The sequence below is a fragment of the Ceratina calcarata genome, unplaced genomic scaffold (genome assembly GCF_001652005.2).
Source record: "Ceratina calcarata isolate Rehan_Ccalc_2016 unplaced genomic scaffold, ASM165200v1 scaffold554.2, whole genome shotgun sequence".
Taxonomy (NCBI): domain Eukaryota; kingdom Metazoa; phylum Arthropoda; class Insecta; order Hymenoptera; family Apidae; genus Ceratina; species Ceratina calcarata.
The window spans coordinates 993,671-1,011,932 of record NW_017176727.1 but is presented as its reverse complement, the minus strand read 5'-3'; the positions used below and the strand labels follow the sequence as shown (position 1 = coordinate 1,011,932).

At 40.0% G+C, this 18,262-nt stretch overlaps 3 protein-coding genes across 5 annotated transcripts in view; 1 reads left to right on the top strand and 2 right to left on the bottom strand.

Annotated features, from left to right (window-relative positions):
* Elk (Eag-like K[+] channel) overlaps positions 1-2,484 on the bottom strand; it is a 20,459-nt gene extending 17,975 nt beyond the window's left edge. For both annotated transcript variants that reach the window (XM_026817018.1, XM_026817019.1), the window contains exons 1-2: positions 2,232-2,484; positions 191-301 (exon numbers count right to left, since the gene is read on the bottom strand). In XM_026817018.1, the coding sequence (XP_026672819.1) occupies positions 191-266 (76 nt within the window). In that variant the 5' untranslated portion in view covers positions 267-301; positions 2,232-2,484. The remainder of the gene's footprint in view (positions 1-190; positions 302-2,231) is intronic.
* Positions 2,485-7,335: 4,851 nt separating this feature from the next.
* On the bottom strand, positions 7,336-11,068 carry Nop17l (PIH1 domain-containing protein Nop17-like). Of its 2 annotated transcripts, XM_018031652.2 has the most exons (5): positions 10,489-11,068; positions 9,215-10,420; positions 8,930-9,143; positions 8,707-8,854; positions 7,336-8,619 (listed from the first exon to the last, which is right to left on the bottom strand). In XM_018031652.2, the coding sequence occupies exons 1-5, from the start codon at positions 11,011-11,013 to the stop codon at positions 8,238-8,240; spliced, it is 2,475 nt and encodes an 824-aa protein (XP_017887141.1). In that variant the 5' UTR covers positions 11,014-11,068; the 3' UTR covers positions 7,336-8,237. The 2 variants fall into 2 exon arrangements, with proteins under 2 accessions (XP_017887141.1, XP_017887140.1); XM_018031651.2 differs by having other exon boundaries at positions 8,707-9,143; positions 10,489-11,067.
* A 2,345-nt stretch (positions 11,069-13,413) lies between these two features.
* On the top strand, positions 13,414-17,916 carry LOC108629098 (tubulin glycylase 3A-like). Its single transcript, XM_026817016.1, has 14 exons — positions 13,414-13,608; positions 13,688-14,008; positions 14,083-14,268; positions 14,336-14,556; positions 14,651-14,778; positions 14,853-15,126; positions 15,207-15,420; positions 15,503-15,593; positions 15,995-16,165; positions 16,234-16,487; positions 16,559-16,755; positions 16,970-17,242; positions 17,318-17,512; positions 17,593-17,916. Exons 2-14 carry the CDS (start codon positions 13,852-13,854, stop codon positions 17,839-17,841), a joined length of 2,610 nt encoding a protein of 869 aa, XP_026672817.1. The 5' UTR covers positions 13,414-13,608; positions 13,688-13,851; the 3' UTR covers positions 17,842-17,916.
* The last annotated feature ends 346 nt before the right edge of the window (positions 17,917-18,262 follow it).

The following is an 18,262-nucleotide window of genomic DNA, read 5'->3' as shown; positions in this document are numbered from 1 at the left end:
GAGTACATATAAATGTTAAGTCACTATAATTTTTCAAAGAACCCATGAATTGATTTAAAATTTTGCAGGTAGCTCTTTAATGGAAGGAATCTATAATAATAAATTCAACATGCTAGCATTGTTTAAGTATATAGCCTATACATCCTTAAACGAATCGATGCGACTGATAGAATTATTTAAAAGTACTCACGGGTTCCATCGAAACGAGTAGCGATGGTATCTAGAAATGTATTTTGTGGGGCGAGGAGGCCCTTCCTGACCGGCATTGGGGCCGCCCCGCCGCGCTGTCAGGCGCTCGAATCTGCAAAAAAAGAAACCAGTACAATTTCCTTCCGGTTCAAGCCGCACAATATTCTTCGGTTAATTATACGCTCGATATAGATTTCGAACGTGAACGCGCATATTCGGATACGGAAGGTTGGGTTCGTTCGTTACTCCGGCGAGCTGTGCTAAGCGTGCTTGAAGCTTGAAAATGTATGCACGGGGAAAGAGGGTCTAAGTCTTCGATAGGTAGGTCAGTGGTCCAATAAAAAGAAAGGATTGCATGCACCACGGTAATTGCAGTGATAGATGATTACGGCCTAAGCAAAATAGAATGCAACTATTTTTAGATGTGCCTTTCTAATTTAAAGGTGTTACAAAATTCGTCGAAGCTTTCGACGAAACGAAACGATTTTATTTTCGTTTTTTACTCATTACTTTTTCAAGCTGTTGTCTCCTCTCTCATGCGATTCCACTGATTTTTTATGTTTTTAATAAAGGACATATGGAAATGATTTTTTTTTTTCAAACTGCAAAATAACAAGTATTCTTTGTTTGTGTAATTTTACGAGTAGGCGCTGAAACATGCATTTGGTGAAACAGGAGTCTCGTTGTGTAGCGTGGAAGTCGGCGATATTCATAGCTTTTCATTACTGGACAGTTCTATTGTTACTCACGTTCTTCAATGGTATTTGTGATTTCTGGAATTAATCCAACTGTGGTTACAATTTTATTTCATTTGAATTATACTTGGACACGAATTGTTAGTTTCTAATGATTATAACGTAATTGTAAGCGAGGGTCGTTTATTTATATCATTAAAATATCGCGTTACCGTAATATCGGATTAACGCCAGAATATGAACATTTCCAGGATGAACGACATACGATACATTAGATACAAAATTTGTTGCAGGTTCAATCACACGTCGATTATTTTTGGCGACAAGCACTAATATTCGACCGGTTCGACCAAAAGAAATGTGGAACGAGGTTAAACGTCATTGGTAAGTTACATCAATTTATAAATAGAAAATATCTCGATTTACAAGCGACATTAGAAGTACCACTAATGACGAAAGCCTATGAATCGCACACGCGTTTATGTACTTTATTATAATATATACATGTATAAAAAAAATGCCAAAACCAATATATACAAATACGTAATAAAGTAAACGACGAAGGAATAGTGTTCATACTCGATTATTGTGCAGTTTTAAAACGTACATTTTAATTTACGTTTCAGCAGATGCAATTAACTCATATTTCTTTTCTACAAAAGATTTCGTTGAAAGATTGGCGTACAATTTAATTTATATATATATTTTTTTTAAAGAGACCAGAGAACAAAACACTATTCATTTGCAAATCGCGGATGTGTTCATTTCGGTGCTTAAAGTTTACAATCCGCTTATTGTTTATGCGCTTTCTCTATTGTCGACGAAATGAAATCTGTATCACCGTATAGTGATCCGAGCAATGTAACAGGTGCGAGGAGAGGATGGAGTGTAGGATACATTCATTATGTGCTTATCCTCTTGTGTAAAACCCCATTTACTAAACGACCCTTTGGTCACTCTACGTAAAGAAGTTAAGCGTAACATTTTGAGAGAATTGATTCTATTAGATTCTAAAAATATCTCTTTTCAGAGTATACAATATTCGTAATTTATTCCCCATATTTAATCACTATACGTATAAATTGATGTTACATTAAAATTATTGACAACAGCTGCGTTGTACATTGGGTGCGATTAATGCGATTATTCTGTTGCCGAATAATTAATTAATAACATGTGAAAAATATTTCAGCCGAGATAGAGATTACCCTTTATGTTAAATTTTGCTAAGAGGACGTGGAGTAGACGGTGATTTATATAAAGTCACGTTCGCGTAAAACAAGCACCTCTTCATTGTTCTGCATGCAAATTCTTCGGAATTATCAGTAGAACATCGCCGATACAGACCTTATCGAGAAAGAAAGATACAGCTCACTGGCAGGACATGTTAGGCATCGTACCGGGAGCACTACACCTATTTTCGTATCCTGGGCCGTGGATGTTTCACTGAATTTCGCACTGAACACGTCTGAAGTGAATTCGCGTATTCGTCTCGTCACGATGGATTTCGGGGTTTTATCGCGACATCGCCGGTGTAAACGATGGACACGCGGAACGTTCGCTGGTACTCGCGTAACTGACCGAGCCGAGGGGAGAGATTCTCTCTATCCTGATGGCCCGGGCTCCTGGCTGACTTGCGCTCCGCGTACCAAGGCGCAACATGTGGTAAACCGTTGAAGGTATACACGCACACGCAGACGTTTCCGTATACGTGCAAGCTCATACGTGGGTGTATACCGATAAATACACTAATGCAAAACCGTGTAACTCGCACACGCACGCGCGCTGATCGTTCCCAAACGCGTGTGTACCGCGAGCCGTGAAACAGGGTCAAGACTCCAACCGAGGATCAAACATGTTGGTGCACAATTTTCGATAATTATTTTTGGCGATATGGTTGACGGTTTGTCGATCGTTAGACCGTTCAAAAAGAGAAAAGACTGCAGGCTGCCAAAAATGTGCCTGGACTATATGTATAATATATGCACATGTTTTATGGGTTACAATGCCACTGGGAAGAAATTGAATGGTACCGCTTTGATAGTGTTCTTCGCAATAAACAGAAAGTCAAGAGTGATTGATTGCATTAGAATCGATTTCGATTATATAGGCTGACGAGCGAGATTCGACTATGTTTCCCGGGCACGAAAATTTCGGAGAGAAAGTGTGAAAAGGTTTAATCGTTTGATTATATAAAGAAGTATCTAGTTCCGGTCTTTTTCTCTTGTCGTAACGAAAGAAAAAAGTAAAACGTAATATTATTACGCAAAGCCAGCATTTCAACTGGAAACAAGCTTCCATAAAAGATTATTGTAGATGTTAACTCTATATACCGCTTTACGGACAAGACGATACAAAATCCACGACAAACCACTTAAGGGATACTTCAAAGATCCGACGACGCCTTTGAAAACGTTTCGCTTATTTCAGCGAGATTTCTCTTTGACTATTATACATATACGAGTGGCGGCAGGACATATTCTCGCGGTTTTGTTTAGGACGAAAATAAAAAGCTTCGTTAACTCTCGTTTCCGAAAAGATGATATAAACGTGCTGAATACTATCAAACTTTATAGACGTGACACAGTGAACTTTATGAATCCGATGATGTAGAAGGATATTTGATATTCGCATCTGTTCAGCAGATATGCGACGGAATACTGTCACATATATTACTTTTATAAAGAAATTTATTGCTGCTTTGGAGCACTGCGTTCACTGCGGACACGATACATGTGATTTTCCTTCTTAACGCGGTATTGGAAATTTTTGAACGATTTTCCATGCAGCAAAACTTTAAGCTCCTATAAGTAGTGTTAGTGGAAGATAGAATTCATTATTACTTTAGAATCCGTCGCAGTATAAGCAGGATACAGATTAGTGTGTGGAAGAGGATTTCAAGCTGGCGCGGGTAATGTTGATAGAAAGATAATTGCAATGAGATATACGTATTTGCGGTAGATTTAATTTCGTTTTGTACAGGACGCGAGTAGTAATAAGTAGTGAGTACTATAATAAATGAAACACAACCGCGGAATGGGAGCTCGGAAAATTGGTATCGAGGTGGTTTCATGCGCCGTTTCATCCACTTTTTCGTGACTTGATACACGTACATATGTAGACATCTAGCAACCGCGTTTGTATAAATATATACATTGAATGAAACGTTGACTGAGGTCAGTTTCGTAGTATTGTATAATGCAGCCGCACCGAAGGGGGTCGATGACTGTATTCGCGTGTTAGTCCCTCGTGAGCAGTGCATGCAATCTGTAGGCGTTCCCGATATAGATCGTTGCAAAAAAAACTTCACGTCGAGCGTTCGATTCTGCCGCAGAACGGATTTAACGAAGCCACGTGAGCAAGTAGAATTGGCACGCGACATGTCAGACACAACGAGAATCACGGGATTTGGATTAATGAAGAAGGATGCTCCCCCTCTGACCCTTGAAATGGATGTTTACTGTTTAAGACAACCTGTGAAATGCGTACTGCGTCTTATCCTGGAATAAAGGTTCCTTCTTAGCCCCGTTTAGGTACCTCCAATTTATCTCGAGAATTCTTATTATTGGAATTCTCGTACTTTGTACTAAATCATTTCGACCTACACTTAAACGTACTTTTATTCGGGATTGAGTCCATATGCTTTTTACGACGTTCGCGAGGTTTTACCGGGGCGCGAAACGAGTTTCTTTAAGCTTCGTGTATGTAAAAGGCAAATCCGACGCGCCGGCCTATTTTTCAAGCACGAATCAAACAGTCACGCCAATGCGCTGCTGAGAACAGCGGACTGCGCTTAGCCCATAAACATTCGTCGATAACTTCCTATTGTCTAGACAAAATTTGAATATACTTTTAGATAAAGTCCACTTCTACATCGTATATAAATTTCGAAAACGTTTCACCTTACATTGAAAAAGCCCACTCTATTTCTTATGATCGTTTGGGATATGTTTTCTAGATTCAAGAATAAAAGCGATGCCTTTTTGCGAAAGAGATTCCTATAAATCACGCAAACTGCCAGACGCGTTTACTCGTAGATTTTTATGCGGTCGGTGCGTCACGCGTCACAAATGCGAAATCAAAGACGCGAATTTGCAAAAGTTTCTTTACATTGCGCATCATATAGAGTTTGATTCTGAATCAGGAGTATTCTCTTAATCCAGTTAGACGACGAAAAGTAATAAAAACGTAGTTTCACAGATGTGCGATACTGATGGACTTCGAGGAAAGAATTAATCGATAAAAAAATGTCTGTGTTGCACGAAAATTGTCAGTGTCAGTGGGTTATCCGGGCAGCACGGCGTAGGTACAGACGGTGCGGCGCGTGGCCACGAAGCACGGTCCATATAATCGATACTCCACTACTTCGAGTACCTGACTCTGTAGAGAGGGACGACGAAAAGGAGACGGATTGAGATGAAAAAAGAGGCAGGAAGGTTCTGAGCCGAGGGTACCTGCCGCACTTTTCCCTCGAGTTTTGTGAAAGCTTCTTCCTTTCTTTCCCTGAGGGATGTGAGAATAATAAAAAGTTGTTCGCACAAACCATGGCAAGATTAACGGGACCGTTCCTCCGCGTTTTACTTTTCACTCTTTTTTCTCATTCCCCTTACTTTACCCAAGAAAAATACGCAATTCACCCGTCTCGTTTCTCAGAACTCACAGTCTTCGGCAAAGAAATTTATTTAATTTCTCTGCACGATAAGTTCGCACAAAATACTTATTTCAAACAGTGAATGCATCGTGTCCTCCGGCTTGCACTTCTGGGTCGCAAAGAAATTGCTCTGAGGTTAAAGCTCTTCAAAGACTGAAGGAGTTATTACATCTTTGTGCAAATAGCACGGTATTCGCGGACAAGAATTCTCTATGTATATAGGATAGCTGCGACATTCATAATTTTTAATAATTCTCGGTTAAAGTATTATTCCAGAACGTCGAACAAAATCATCAATATCTAGATTACCCTGTTCCATTGGTTTTAAGCAAAAAAAATTAACTGGAATCTCTATTAACGAGAATTCTTTTTATGAGATTAAATTGACATCCCAGTGTCTGTAGTATCGGCGAACGAGGTTGTCAAAATAGTCGCCGGCCCTAAGGCGATTACCTAGCGACAGTTTAACATCTGTAATTCTGTATTAGATACCGGTCGGCCCGGTTAATCTGTATTCCCCAGTGGTGCCAGGTGTGACGACCGGACGATATAATGACGTAAACTGCTGCCGCATTGCCGATGTCGTGCCTGCCGTAACTACGGTACGCGAGGTACACGTACCCTCGTGCACCCACGTCGACCTCTGACTCTCTCAAGGGGTAGACGACTTATCGACCTAGTACATACTAGGTAGGCCTCAGGCCTACCACCTTTATCTCATCATTGTGTCTAATACACGATAAATCGATCGTACGATTTTCTTTTCGCAAACCTAAATCGTGGGTCTCTCAAATCTAGGTACCCTTAGGAGCTTAAACAATTCAATGGTAACGTTCGATCGATAGAATGCTCCTTTCCGCGAACACGTTCTTATCGTACGCAAGTTTTGGTAATTAGATATCGATTAATTCTATTGATAAAAAAATGAAAAAACTACTACGTCATTTTTAAATCGAATTATACTAAATCTCTTAATCGTAACATACGATTGGATTGATCCTTCTTCTCGCGACATTAAAATAGTTTTTTAATTATTTGAAATGCATCCGCGAAAAAAAGCAAATTTTAATTATGTAATGGCCAAGCCTATCGATACGGGAACAAAGGTGAAAAACAGAAAAAGACCGAGAATTCAGAAAGATTTGTAATGTGTATTCTACTCTTTAGTCTGCGTCCCCAAGAGAGACAGAAGAGGCAGTACCTTCACAGTGTTTGATGAGAGGCCCTTGTCCTTCTAGGTCGTCTTTTAGAGTGTTTGCGAATCAGGCCGCGACCCCGTCGCCGTCGTCGCGAACCAGGCTAGTGGTAGTGCGGTTGCAGGGGGTTGCGCCGGGAAAAGTGGAACATTGCATTCGTGAGGATCGTCGACTGTCTCGCTCTCGTAGCGGGGCCATCAATAGAAATAATACGAGGAACTATGCAATGTAGCTCTCGTACATAGGTAGACGCGAGTGTAACGACCTTACACCTTTTACCCCCGCAGGTGGCGCGAGATCGATGGGCTCCCGGCTCGGTGCAACCTCTCATTCGCAAACTTGTGCCGAATGCTTCCCACTAGCGTTGGCTTGTTCCACTTTTCTATCGCGTTTTACTAACACGGTGCAGCGCACCATTTTCATCCGTACAGCTTGCAAGCATCGCCATGACGATAAACGAACTCGAGTATGCTGTTTTCATCCGAAATGGTTCTGTCGTCGCGGTAGACAATGCTCGATGCAGGCGGAGATAGTTGAATCGTTTATATTCAGATTCTTAGCTTAGAATTACTATAATTCAGGGGTTAATGAAAAGACTGAAACGGTTATAATCGTTTAAAATATATTGTATACGCGCCATAATCGCTGAATTAAATTTCATGATCGTAAATAGAATTAGTCTATAAATAATACCGAAAAGTTTTACTTTTCTATTCCCTTTTTCGCATGGAATATTATGCTATTATTGCGTATATAATGATATGGCCAACGTTTCTCTAAAACAGAAAGTGCGCTCTGCGCTCCAGAACGGAGATACATTTCGTAATCGTAACACACATTACATTATCGTGATTATTAGAAAGATGCACTCATCGGCAGCATCCTACGTGTAAACAAGCGTACAATAATCTATAAAATGTGTGTAAAAATTCATTTTTTAAGAATGCTTCTGTATAAAATAGAACGTGCACTATTTTATTTCATTTTGAAAATTTCTCCATGAGAAGTTTTACGAAATGTGACTTCCTTTTCAGTTCCTACGAAAGACAGTTAAAACGTTAAATAGATCGCATGAGAAATTTTAAAGAGATTCTTATCTGTGTCTAATGCATTATAAATATAACAAACAATAAGCCCTTGCAAAACAATATAGACGATTTCAACTTATACTAAAAAATTGGTTTCTCTCATAGAATCACCGATAATAGTACGAATAGAATAGTAATAGTACGAACGTAATTAATAAATTCATCGATTCATGATCATTTTATGATCGCATGCGTTTACCGCTTAATTAACTCCCTTTCCATACTCATTAATCACAAAGAAATTATCACATAATTATAAGTAAATTTCCAAATTTTCTTTCGTGTTTTAAATAACTTCACGAGCAATTTCTAAATAGTAATTTTCCTAGAATAATCAATAAATGAATTATCTGAAGGCATGCAATTTCCAAAATAAATTATCATATACAAAATGCCTTGACTGGATGAGCTATCAAATCTACATATCGAGATCGAATATTAAATCATTCTTAAACTCTGCTTTAATCACGTCGTTTACATTCTCCACTGGGCTACCCGAACGAATTTCGTTCGCGATTTCTCCCTCGACACTAGACTCCCTTTCTGGGAAGGAACGATTATGATTCGATTCTTTTCTGATTTCGATATTGGCAGTTTTCTGTTGTACCACTTGTTTATCCTTATTAAGTATAGGTTTTACAGTTTCTGAGGCTTCGGTAGCCTTTTGATTCGTTTTAAACTTATCACGTTCATCCGTTTCAGAATTCTCGCTTTCGCTCATTCTACGTTCGTGAGCACGCCTTTTGTTTCGCAGTTTACGTTGATTTTTTTTACGTTGCCCAAGAATACTGGAATTAGATCTGAAATGAAACGAAATGAATCGGTTAATAAAGATAATAGCGCAAATTTAAATAGATACTACAGAGCATCATAAATTCCAGTAATACCTAAACAATTGTCGGGACACCACGTCGTTGAATCTTACTGTTTTCTTTAAACTAGAACAATCTGATTCAAAATTTAGATCTTGTGTCGAATCGTAATGATCTACAGACGAGGCAGCCAACCCGTTCTCATCGGCACTCGATTCGGACACTGAACGGGAGAAATTGTGAGTGCGCCGCGACTTTAAGATACCTTTCGAGTATGTAGCCGAGGATGCGCTATTACTTGACGTTAACTCGTCTCCGCTGCTTTCAGAAACAGATCTAGTCTTTGACATAGTGCGACAGAGATTTAATTGTTCTTCCATCGACCCCGTGCTGTGCCGTTCGGCTTCGTCGTCTGAATCCAAATGATTCGGAGTAACATTTATTACAACTCCGTCGTCTTCAGCTTGTACACTGACCCTATGGTCTGTTTCGTAATTGGTACCTTCCTGAGCCTGTAAAAACAAAACGAATTGAAATGGATAGAAAATGATTTTTATATACTATAGTAATTTATAACACTGACTACTAATTCTTTAAGTTGATTCTTGAAAGAGACGGCAGTAGGGAATTCTTTCTCTTCCATGAACTCTTCGTCGATACCAACGCAGTATCGCGTTAATTTCTCTGCATTCTTCAACGTAATGTTAAATACAACATTATTATCCCACGGTTCGATTGTGAGCGGAGAGGGAACTACGGAATTTTCGCCTATCTTTAAACATAACGAATAATGCTGCGGAAAAAATCCTGCACCTATAGATGTTATTAAAAAGTGCACGCCTAAATTGTTTTGCAAAATTTTATGACGAATGGAATTAGGATCAGCGTTCTTCACATTCACGGTAATCGCTAATTGATTATTATATATATTACAGATGAAAGTCGGCAGTAAATACTTAATGCTAGGATCTAAAAATTCGTTTATATTTTCTGCGTTAGTCCGTAGTGCTGTATCACCGATATCTTCTGAATCCACATGTTTATCCTCTAGTTTTGTGGTAGCGAGCACTGTTTCACATTCTTCAACCAATTTTGACGTAGTTTCACTATCTTCTTGGTTTGGATTAAGAGAATCATCCACTGACAATGGCACAGGACTACCATGATCACTGTCAACTCCACTATCCTCTCTGGTATCAGATAAGGATGGCATTGATCTGATAACCGGTAGTGTGACAACGAGCTTTGTCTTTTTCGGGTCGAACTTCGCATTACCTCTGTCTGCATCCACGCAGTAAGGCAGAGGAAGCTCTAATAAATATTTAGCAGGCTTTTCACTTTTAATACTTAAAAAAGATTCTTGTACATCTAAGGAAGCGTCGGTGGCAGTTTTCAGTAGGGGTAGGTCTATAGTAATAATTAATCTTTTAGGTACTGTCGCATTCATTTTTGCATTTCTACTAGTACTAAAGTCTTCCAGCTCCACATCGGACTGATGCTTTATGGAAAATTTTGGTGTAACATATTTGCTTTTTGTATCTTCATTCTTATCTATTTTCTCTTTATAATATGTAGTAGGTGGCGAGGGACGCTTCGGCATCTGCTCCATGTGGTTGAATTGCTGTTTCCTGTTCTCATCATAGCTGGCCATCAGCTTCTGGTAGATCTCTGGCTCTATGTCAAGCTTCTTTTTTGGTGGCTCCTTGGATGGCTTTCTGATCACAGTAGGATGGCATATTCCTTTGTAATTTATCTTTGGAAACTTAAGATTCTTCCTGTCTAGTTTGACCTAACAAAATAAAAAAGATATGAATAGAATATGATTCCGCTTCAGTGCAATCTCACATCGATACTCACATCAAAATTATTTTCTATGCTGTCCATTGCTGTATTGTTCACGATTTCGCGAAATCGCGAGTTTTTCGACGCTAGGTAAATAGTGTCTGGATGGAAGACCACGTCGAAGACCTTGCATCGTACATTTTTTTTATCAAGATCATCGCGAGGTGGTATCAGTGTGTAAGGAATAGACCATTGGAGACCTCGATGTCCTTGTTCGAAAGAGGGTTGACTGCTAGGTCGGGCCACGACGTCACTCTTGCTAATGTTTAAAAAACATTTCCTATCTCCATTCACGCTAGTTTTTATGACGTAACCAGGCTCTGGATTTACGAATGTTACGTCGACGCCCCGTTCCTTCTCTAACTGTGTAATCTCCTGCTCGTAGATCTTTCTGTTCTCGGGATCAGTCACCTCTTCAGCGTATTCGATCAACAATTTGCGAAACTCCTCCTTCTTTAGACACTCGTTTAGATTCTTCAATTCTTCCTTGGTCACCTCTAAATTCTCCCAACTTTGTCGTCGTCTATCGTACGCGTCCATCTTATGAAATGATGTTTACAAATAAACTTGAAGATAGAATGATCGCGAAGCACTGGTACCACGTGGATGGTTGCGCCACTACGCCGGCCGGTGAAATAGCGGTTGAAGACGGAACTTGATACTGTCTAATGGCGTTCGCGCCATGCTATTCTATTTGTTTCCAACATTTTTACAAAAATTTAGAGATCTACGACAATGTATTATTTCATTCTTACTCACAAAAAATAAATTGTTCTGTACGTATTAATTATCGTGTCGAGTTTTTGGATTTTTCTTCCTTCTTCCTCTTCTCCTCATCCTTCATCTTCTATTTTCTTGAAACCGTGCGCCGATATCTTCATTTTTTCTTCTACTTCTTTATAAACTATCGCCACAGTATACTGTGCTATTGCTCCACGTAACGGTGAACTGAAATAGTGAAAGGAGAGAGTAGACACGAATTGCAAAAGCAAAATTAAAAAACAGAACCCCAGAATTAGAATCAAAGTCGAAATCAGAATCAGCATCAGAATCGAAGTCGAAATCGAAATCCTAATCAGAACCCAAATTAAAATTAGAACTAGAATCATAATCAAAATTAAAGTCGAAATCGAAACCACAATCCGAATTAAAATCGGAATCCAAATTAAGTGGTAGAGCACATACGAGTGCAACAGTCAAGCACCCAACGGCGATGGTCGACAAGCAAAGAACTTCCGGAGAACGAGCACCGGGCTCACCAGGCTGAGATGCAGTTAACCGGAAATGCGAGATCATTAGCTAGCGCTCTTCCGGTCCTAATTGACATGTTCGCTTCTCCTTGATTTATGGGTAACCATGAATGATTGTTCGGGTGATTCTAAAAGGGGTGAGCACTGACCTATAGTACCCACCCCTAGGATTGGACATTCGATCATCTGATCAAGGATCGCGAAATAAAAATTCTAAGATTCATGTCTATTCATTTATTAACCAGAATTTGGCCATTTCCATTAATCGTCCTTAGTTACTCGGGTGATTTTAAAGTGAGTGACCACTGACTTATAGTAGCCACCCCCAGGATTGGTTATTTGGTCATCTGGTCAAGAATCGTGAAATAAAAATACAAAGATTCGTTTTCATTCATTTATTAATCAGAATTTAGCCATTTTTACAACATATGATTAGTATATAAAATATATTTTATATAGCTCAATGCATCTAATGAAATTATGTAATGCTGCTGCATTATAATTAGTTCGAACGATTCGTGCATGCGATAGGAGACGAGTTCTCAAAGTAAAGTAGTTTGGACAATTTCATTCTTTGCCATTTTCAAAGAGTTCCTGTCATCGACAGTGACATGTTTATTCCTCGGATCATTCGTTTTTTCGGAGTTCGCCTGCATTCCGTAACCATTTCAATATTCCAGTAACAAATCGTCAAGCATCAAGAGTTGCACAATCATACCCTATCCTCTACGAATGCAGTCGTACAGCTGTATTCTATGATTTCCCAGAACATATATCGCACCATATCTAATGGTAAGAGAATAAAATATATCTGTGATGACACGAGATCACGAAATGGACCATAGGATAATAGCCTAACGTGTGTGTGCATATATCTGTGGCATCGATACTCGATTCCATCAAGGGAAGCTCGCTGTCGTCATAGGATAATAATTTATTGCTGTTACCTTTATCATACACAACCATCGACTCTACAGGAAGACCGATAACAAAAGCGCGTAAAGATCGACCCGATTCCAAAAATAGATACGTTGTGTCGGGTTATCAGCGTAAAATCGAACTCCGGCAATGAACGATATGTAACAGGTCAGAGTAATTCGTCAGGTCGGCCTCTTCACGCGAACCAAGATGCGCTCGCATAAGTGGGTCAGAGGTTGCAGAACAGGAGTGGTTAGGGCAGGGCAACCCACGCGATCGCTTTTCCTTCTTTACCTGCATTTGGCGGTCGCGGAGTTCCGCAAGGGTGCCTGGTACGCTCCTATTCCGACAACCCCCCGTAACTATTTCTTACCGCCTTCGCTCGCAGAGTTCGATCATGAAACCCGCTAATGCGATATTTTAAATTCGACGAATTTACTTTCTAAATTAATTTTGATATCTTGGAATAAAAGCTTTGGTCGCACAGAGAGTGAAAATAATTCGGAAAATTTAGACTTGATACATGGCATGCATGACCTTCGGGTACATCTTGAATGGACGTTCTTCTCACCTGCTTGACCTAACGTTTAGGGATCTAGTAATGTGACGTGTAATTATAGCTCGAGGAGGACACAGTCATGCGATCTTATCCAATCCGGGCCGAATAGTTTGGGGTGGTTTAAAACGCTTTCAGGGCGCACGCTTACGGAATTCTAGATTCGGAACACATGCTTCGTGTTCGTTGTCGATCACGTTCAGTTGGAGTTTTGGTTTCGTCTTGTCGATTACCTCTTACCTTGGGCTTGAAAGCTCAAATTTTCATTTGCTCGTGGTATGTCTCAGAATATCGTGTGGTGACATCGTTGTACAGTTTAGTTAGATTCGAAGCAGCAATTGTTCAATAGATCGAATTTCTTTACGCTGAATCAGACAAAGTGATGTCGATGAAACGTCAAAGATTCAACAGGTATCGAAGGAAATTTAAGTAGAAATTATAGTTGACATAGTTTTTTTTTATTAGAATTAGACGTCTGTATTTTTTAAAGTACTGTTCGGTAATCATTACCGAATTCTGCCAGCTGATCCAGGATAAAACAACGACCTTTCCGGGCCCGTCATTCCTCCAGCAAACTCTACTGCAATGAAGCGAAATTAAAGATCGACGAAGTGCATCGGTGCAGAAAAATCGTCAGATTTGCAATTGCGTCACATGAAAACGAACGATGAGGCGCCGTCGGACCTGGTGCCGGCCAGCACGGATAAAGCGCACAAGGATGAAGACAGCGTCAAGGATGAAACTGCCGAGTCCAATGAAAAGTCTGCCACGTACAACAACAGCAATGCAATAGAAATAAAAATAGTTCAAGGTGCGACGCACCATCCTACTCTCTTAATCTATGCACCCGCTGGTTAGTATTTTAATGGCGATTACGTTGCACAGAGAAAATTGAACCATGCTTAGAGCTTCCACCGACGCTTCATGAACGATTTATGAGAATCAAACAAATGGTTAAGGATGCCATAGCCGCGCACCATACGTTTATGATATATGGAAGAGCTCGAGTGGTTCGCGAATGCATGCTAAGAAGAGGATGGTGCGAAAAGTTTTTCAGAAAAAATACCAGTGGTACTCTAATCGTTTCGTAGGAATAGCTTCGCATTAGTCGTAGCCTTATGCGAATCATACTTTTCAGCCGACCAGCATTTTAACGTGGAAGCAAGTCCTGTAGTTTTATTGGCCGGTATCGGAGATTTGAAGGATCAACAAAGCGAGAGGCAATTGATCTCTAGAATGCTTACAAATCATACCGTCGACTTTCTCTGGAACACCGGGTCCGAATGGCCCGGTTGGCCATCACAGGACAACAAGGCCACGATCTTTAACAGATATTGCAGAGCAGGATTCACCTCGAAGGTACCTGAAGTGGCCTTGACTGATATTCTTTAGTCGTGCGAAACACACATTGAACCAGGATAATATATGCTTCTAAGAAAATCGATTGCCTTAGGTGGGCTTATGTTCGAACGTTAAACAAATGCACTGGTACTACGAGGCTGGAGTAGCGAACACCCTTTTCCCGCGTTGCTATAATCTCTGCCAGGGCGATCAGATGCACGCCTTCATCGAAGATTTTCGGTGAATTATTCGTGAAAGATCTTCGACTTATTTTCTAACAGTCGGGTCGTCATCTTTTTTTATTTTTTCGTTAGATTCACAGCTTGCTTAAGCTTGTTGAAATGGTTGGTTAACAAGATCGGCAGCGAAGGCGAAAACGCTGTTCGATCACCGACTGGCACGGTGCCTCTGAAGGCGTTAGAGTTCGCAATTAAACGATGCAGCGACTATATCAGTGCTCAGTCGCACGAGGATATCGACCAGGAAGTGGAAAGGGTTTGGGCGCATCAGTGGGATCAATTTATCAGCTGGTACTATCAGATCGTTCATGGTCAAGCTCTCTTTGTTCGGAACAATGTCCCGTTCCAAGTAAGCAAAATTCGACCGCGTGTTGAATTGCTGATAAGTATAGTCATCGAAACTATATTAATTTAGCATGGTGTGAATAGAAATTCTTTCTCGCGTCGAAACATATCTTAAAGAAGATGAAGAAGTATTGGCCTCAACTTGATATGGACGGTGTAATGAACGTGTGGATCATGAAACCGGGAAATAAAAGTCGCGGTCGAGGGATCGTACTTTTGAACAAGTTAGAAGACGTAATGGCGAAAATGAATCCATCGAACAAATCTGACACTCGTTATGTCGTACAAAAATACATTGGTAATCGATGCATTTGTTTTAGAATATCAATTAGTAGAATAGTAAAGATAAAGGAACTGTGAGCATTAATTCTTTATTATAGAACGACCATTGCTGATACACAGTACTAAATTCGACATCAGACAGTGGTTCATTATCACTTGCGCTCAGCCCCTTACGCTTTGGATATACAAGTAAATTGGCAATTGTAATTACCATATATTCTAATTTGAATAAGTAGGCACAGGAATGCGTAAGTTAAACAATTTCTGTTCCGTGGCACGATATCGTGCTCGGAAGTATCTGGGTCGTCTAATTATCGTTCGCAAGACTAAATAGTTTGCTATCGGAAAACGTGATTCGTTTTATCCTGTATTTAGAATTACAACTAGCTAACTCGTTACTTTCGAACAAACCTCGATCAATTACCAGTTATGATTTTACCTTCTCCCACCGACGAAATTGATCCTTCATAACCCAGTTTGCGTAAATGCCTGTCCTATTATTGTATTCGTCGTGGTATTTCTGGCATGCGATACACGTACGCAACACGATGCATTAAAAGAGGATGTAGCATTGCGGTATCGTATTCCAGAGAGAGTTATCTGCGGTTCTGCTCCCAAAAGTTCAGCTTGACGGACTTCCACGAATCTATTCATCTGTGCAACCATGCGATTCAGTGCAAATACACGAATTGCGGCGATAGAGATCCCGCGTTACCATCGGACAACATGTGGGACGCGACGACTTTCAAGGAGTATCTCAAGTATGATGCACTTTCGATCGTGTCGCGTCGCCGGATCAAAATTTGCGACTTAAACGGAACGCCAACAGGTCCCAAGGGCACGATAAAGCGTGGGACGAGATCATTTATCCGGGAATGAAGCAAGGTCTTGTCGGTTCTCTATTGGCTAGCCAAGAAGCTATGGATCGTCGCAAAAATAGTTTCGAGCTATACGGGGCTGATTTCATGGTCATGGACGATTTTTCTGTTTGGTTAATCGAAATTAATAGTCATCCCGACATGAGTTACTCGAGCAGAGTCACGACACGGCTTTGTAGGCAAGTCCTAGAAGACACCATAAAAGGTGCTTGAAGCTTTAAGCTTAGTTTTATCAGCGATCAGCTTGCTTATTTCTCATCTATTGAATTTTCAAAGTGGTCGTAGATTACCGGGAAGAGAAAGACGCGGACACGGGACAATTCGAGTTGGCTTATAAGCAAAGAATGCCTAGTTGCCAACCATATTTAGGCGCGGCACTCTCGCTTCAAGGGACTAAAATAACCACTTGTGGGAAGAAGCCCACATTAAACAATCAAGATTCGAAAGTTAGCCTTGTTTCGAAATCCCCTATGGTTGGTACCGGAGGGAAAAAATAGAATTTTTTTCAACCATTACAAATAATAATTATCATCGAATTACGCTATATGCGACATTGTTAACTAGCTGTCTTTAGAAGTAGATGCTCGAAATGAAACTGTTTCCTGGCAATCGATTTGCGAGGATTACAGAATTAGTACTCGCCAATCTTTAAACGTGATACTAATCACTGAATAAAAATATTCATAGACGTGTCTAATGAAGAAGAAATCGACTATGCACAATCCAATTGGTCCGGTGATCGTCGATTTGATCGAGGAGTTAGAAATACAGCTCGATCAAGAATTTTACGCTTATTACAAAGTAGATTCGCCTAAACTGAGACAGATATTGCCTACTAGTGCGCCTTCGAAACCTTTGAAGCCTGTTGTTTTGATCGATAAGCAAGAATCGACCGTGAAAAGTGCACCTGTGGGCGGCACAGTTGCTAATCCGAAAACGAAATCTCCGACGTCAGTTCAGGCATGTATAGTAATCGTACAACTTAATTACGTTTTTTAATTAAGAAATAGCTTCAACTAAGAAAATAATTACCAGGAGAGGATCGGTAGTAATCAGAAGCATGTAGTACGTATGTCGAGAAAACCGAACACTTATAATGCGACGAGTAACAATAAAATAGAATCATCACCCCCGAGACAGATGTTGGTCTCCAAGATTATGGCTATTCAGAAACAATCCACGAAGATGGTCCCGAAACCTGAGAAACCTTCCAAGCAAAATGATGATAAGGTGTCGATCGATTTACAACCGATTCTCTGCACAATTCCTTATCGCATTTAATTGCATTCTATTTTTCTCAAATATATTAGATGATTAAGACGGCAGTACGCGATGCCATTAAAAAGTATAAAAAGAATGCTAGCCTGTCCGCCAGTATTCCGTTGGAAACGTCCACGTTGCCGTCTCTTGTAACAGTAACCAACACAGGATCTAGTCAAGCAGCCACAGGAAAAAATAAGCACCGTAACGTTCCGAAAAAGTATACTCGCCAAAAAAATAACAAGGTTTTGTCGGACATTACCGACATGTATGCTGTCGGTTTGAGATTAACCAAATAATTATAAAAAGTTTTCGTAATCTGCACTCATGTCTTGCTACTTCCGACACTGTTCATCCGCTCTTTAAACTCTATACATTCTGTTATTATATATATATATGTATGTATGTAATTCAACTGTACTTATACACGATCAATAAAAAAACAATCGTTGAAACCCTTTGATCTTTTAATTCTTCGTGTACAATAGTAAAACAAAACCCAATCGAGTTCATTCAATCAGAAAATCATGGTCTGACGTACGCATTTAAACACATCACCTTAATGGGATTTTAGAGAAAAATATCAAAATTACAAGTGAAACCGTGCCCATACAAATGGCGGGCGATCGTTCTCCAAAACTCGTTCCTTAATTTTGTTTAATGATAGACTGCGAAAAGATTAAACGGTACACATTCTTTCTGTCCATACTTGTCACGTGG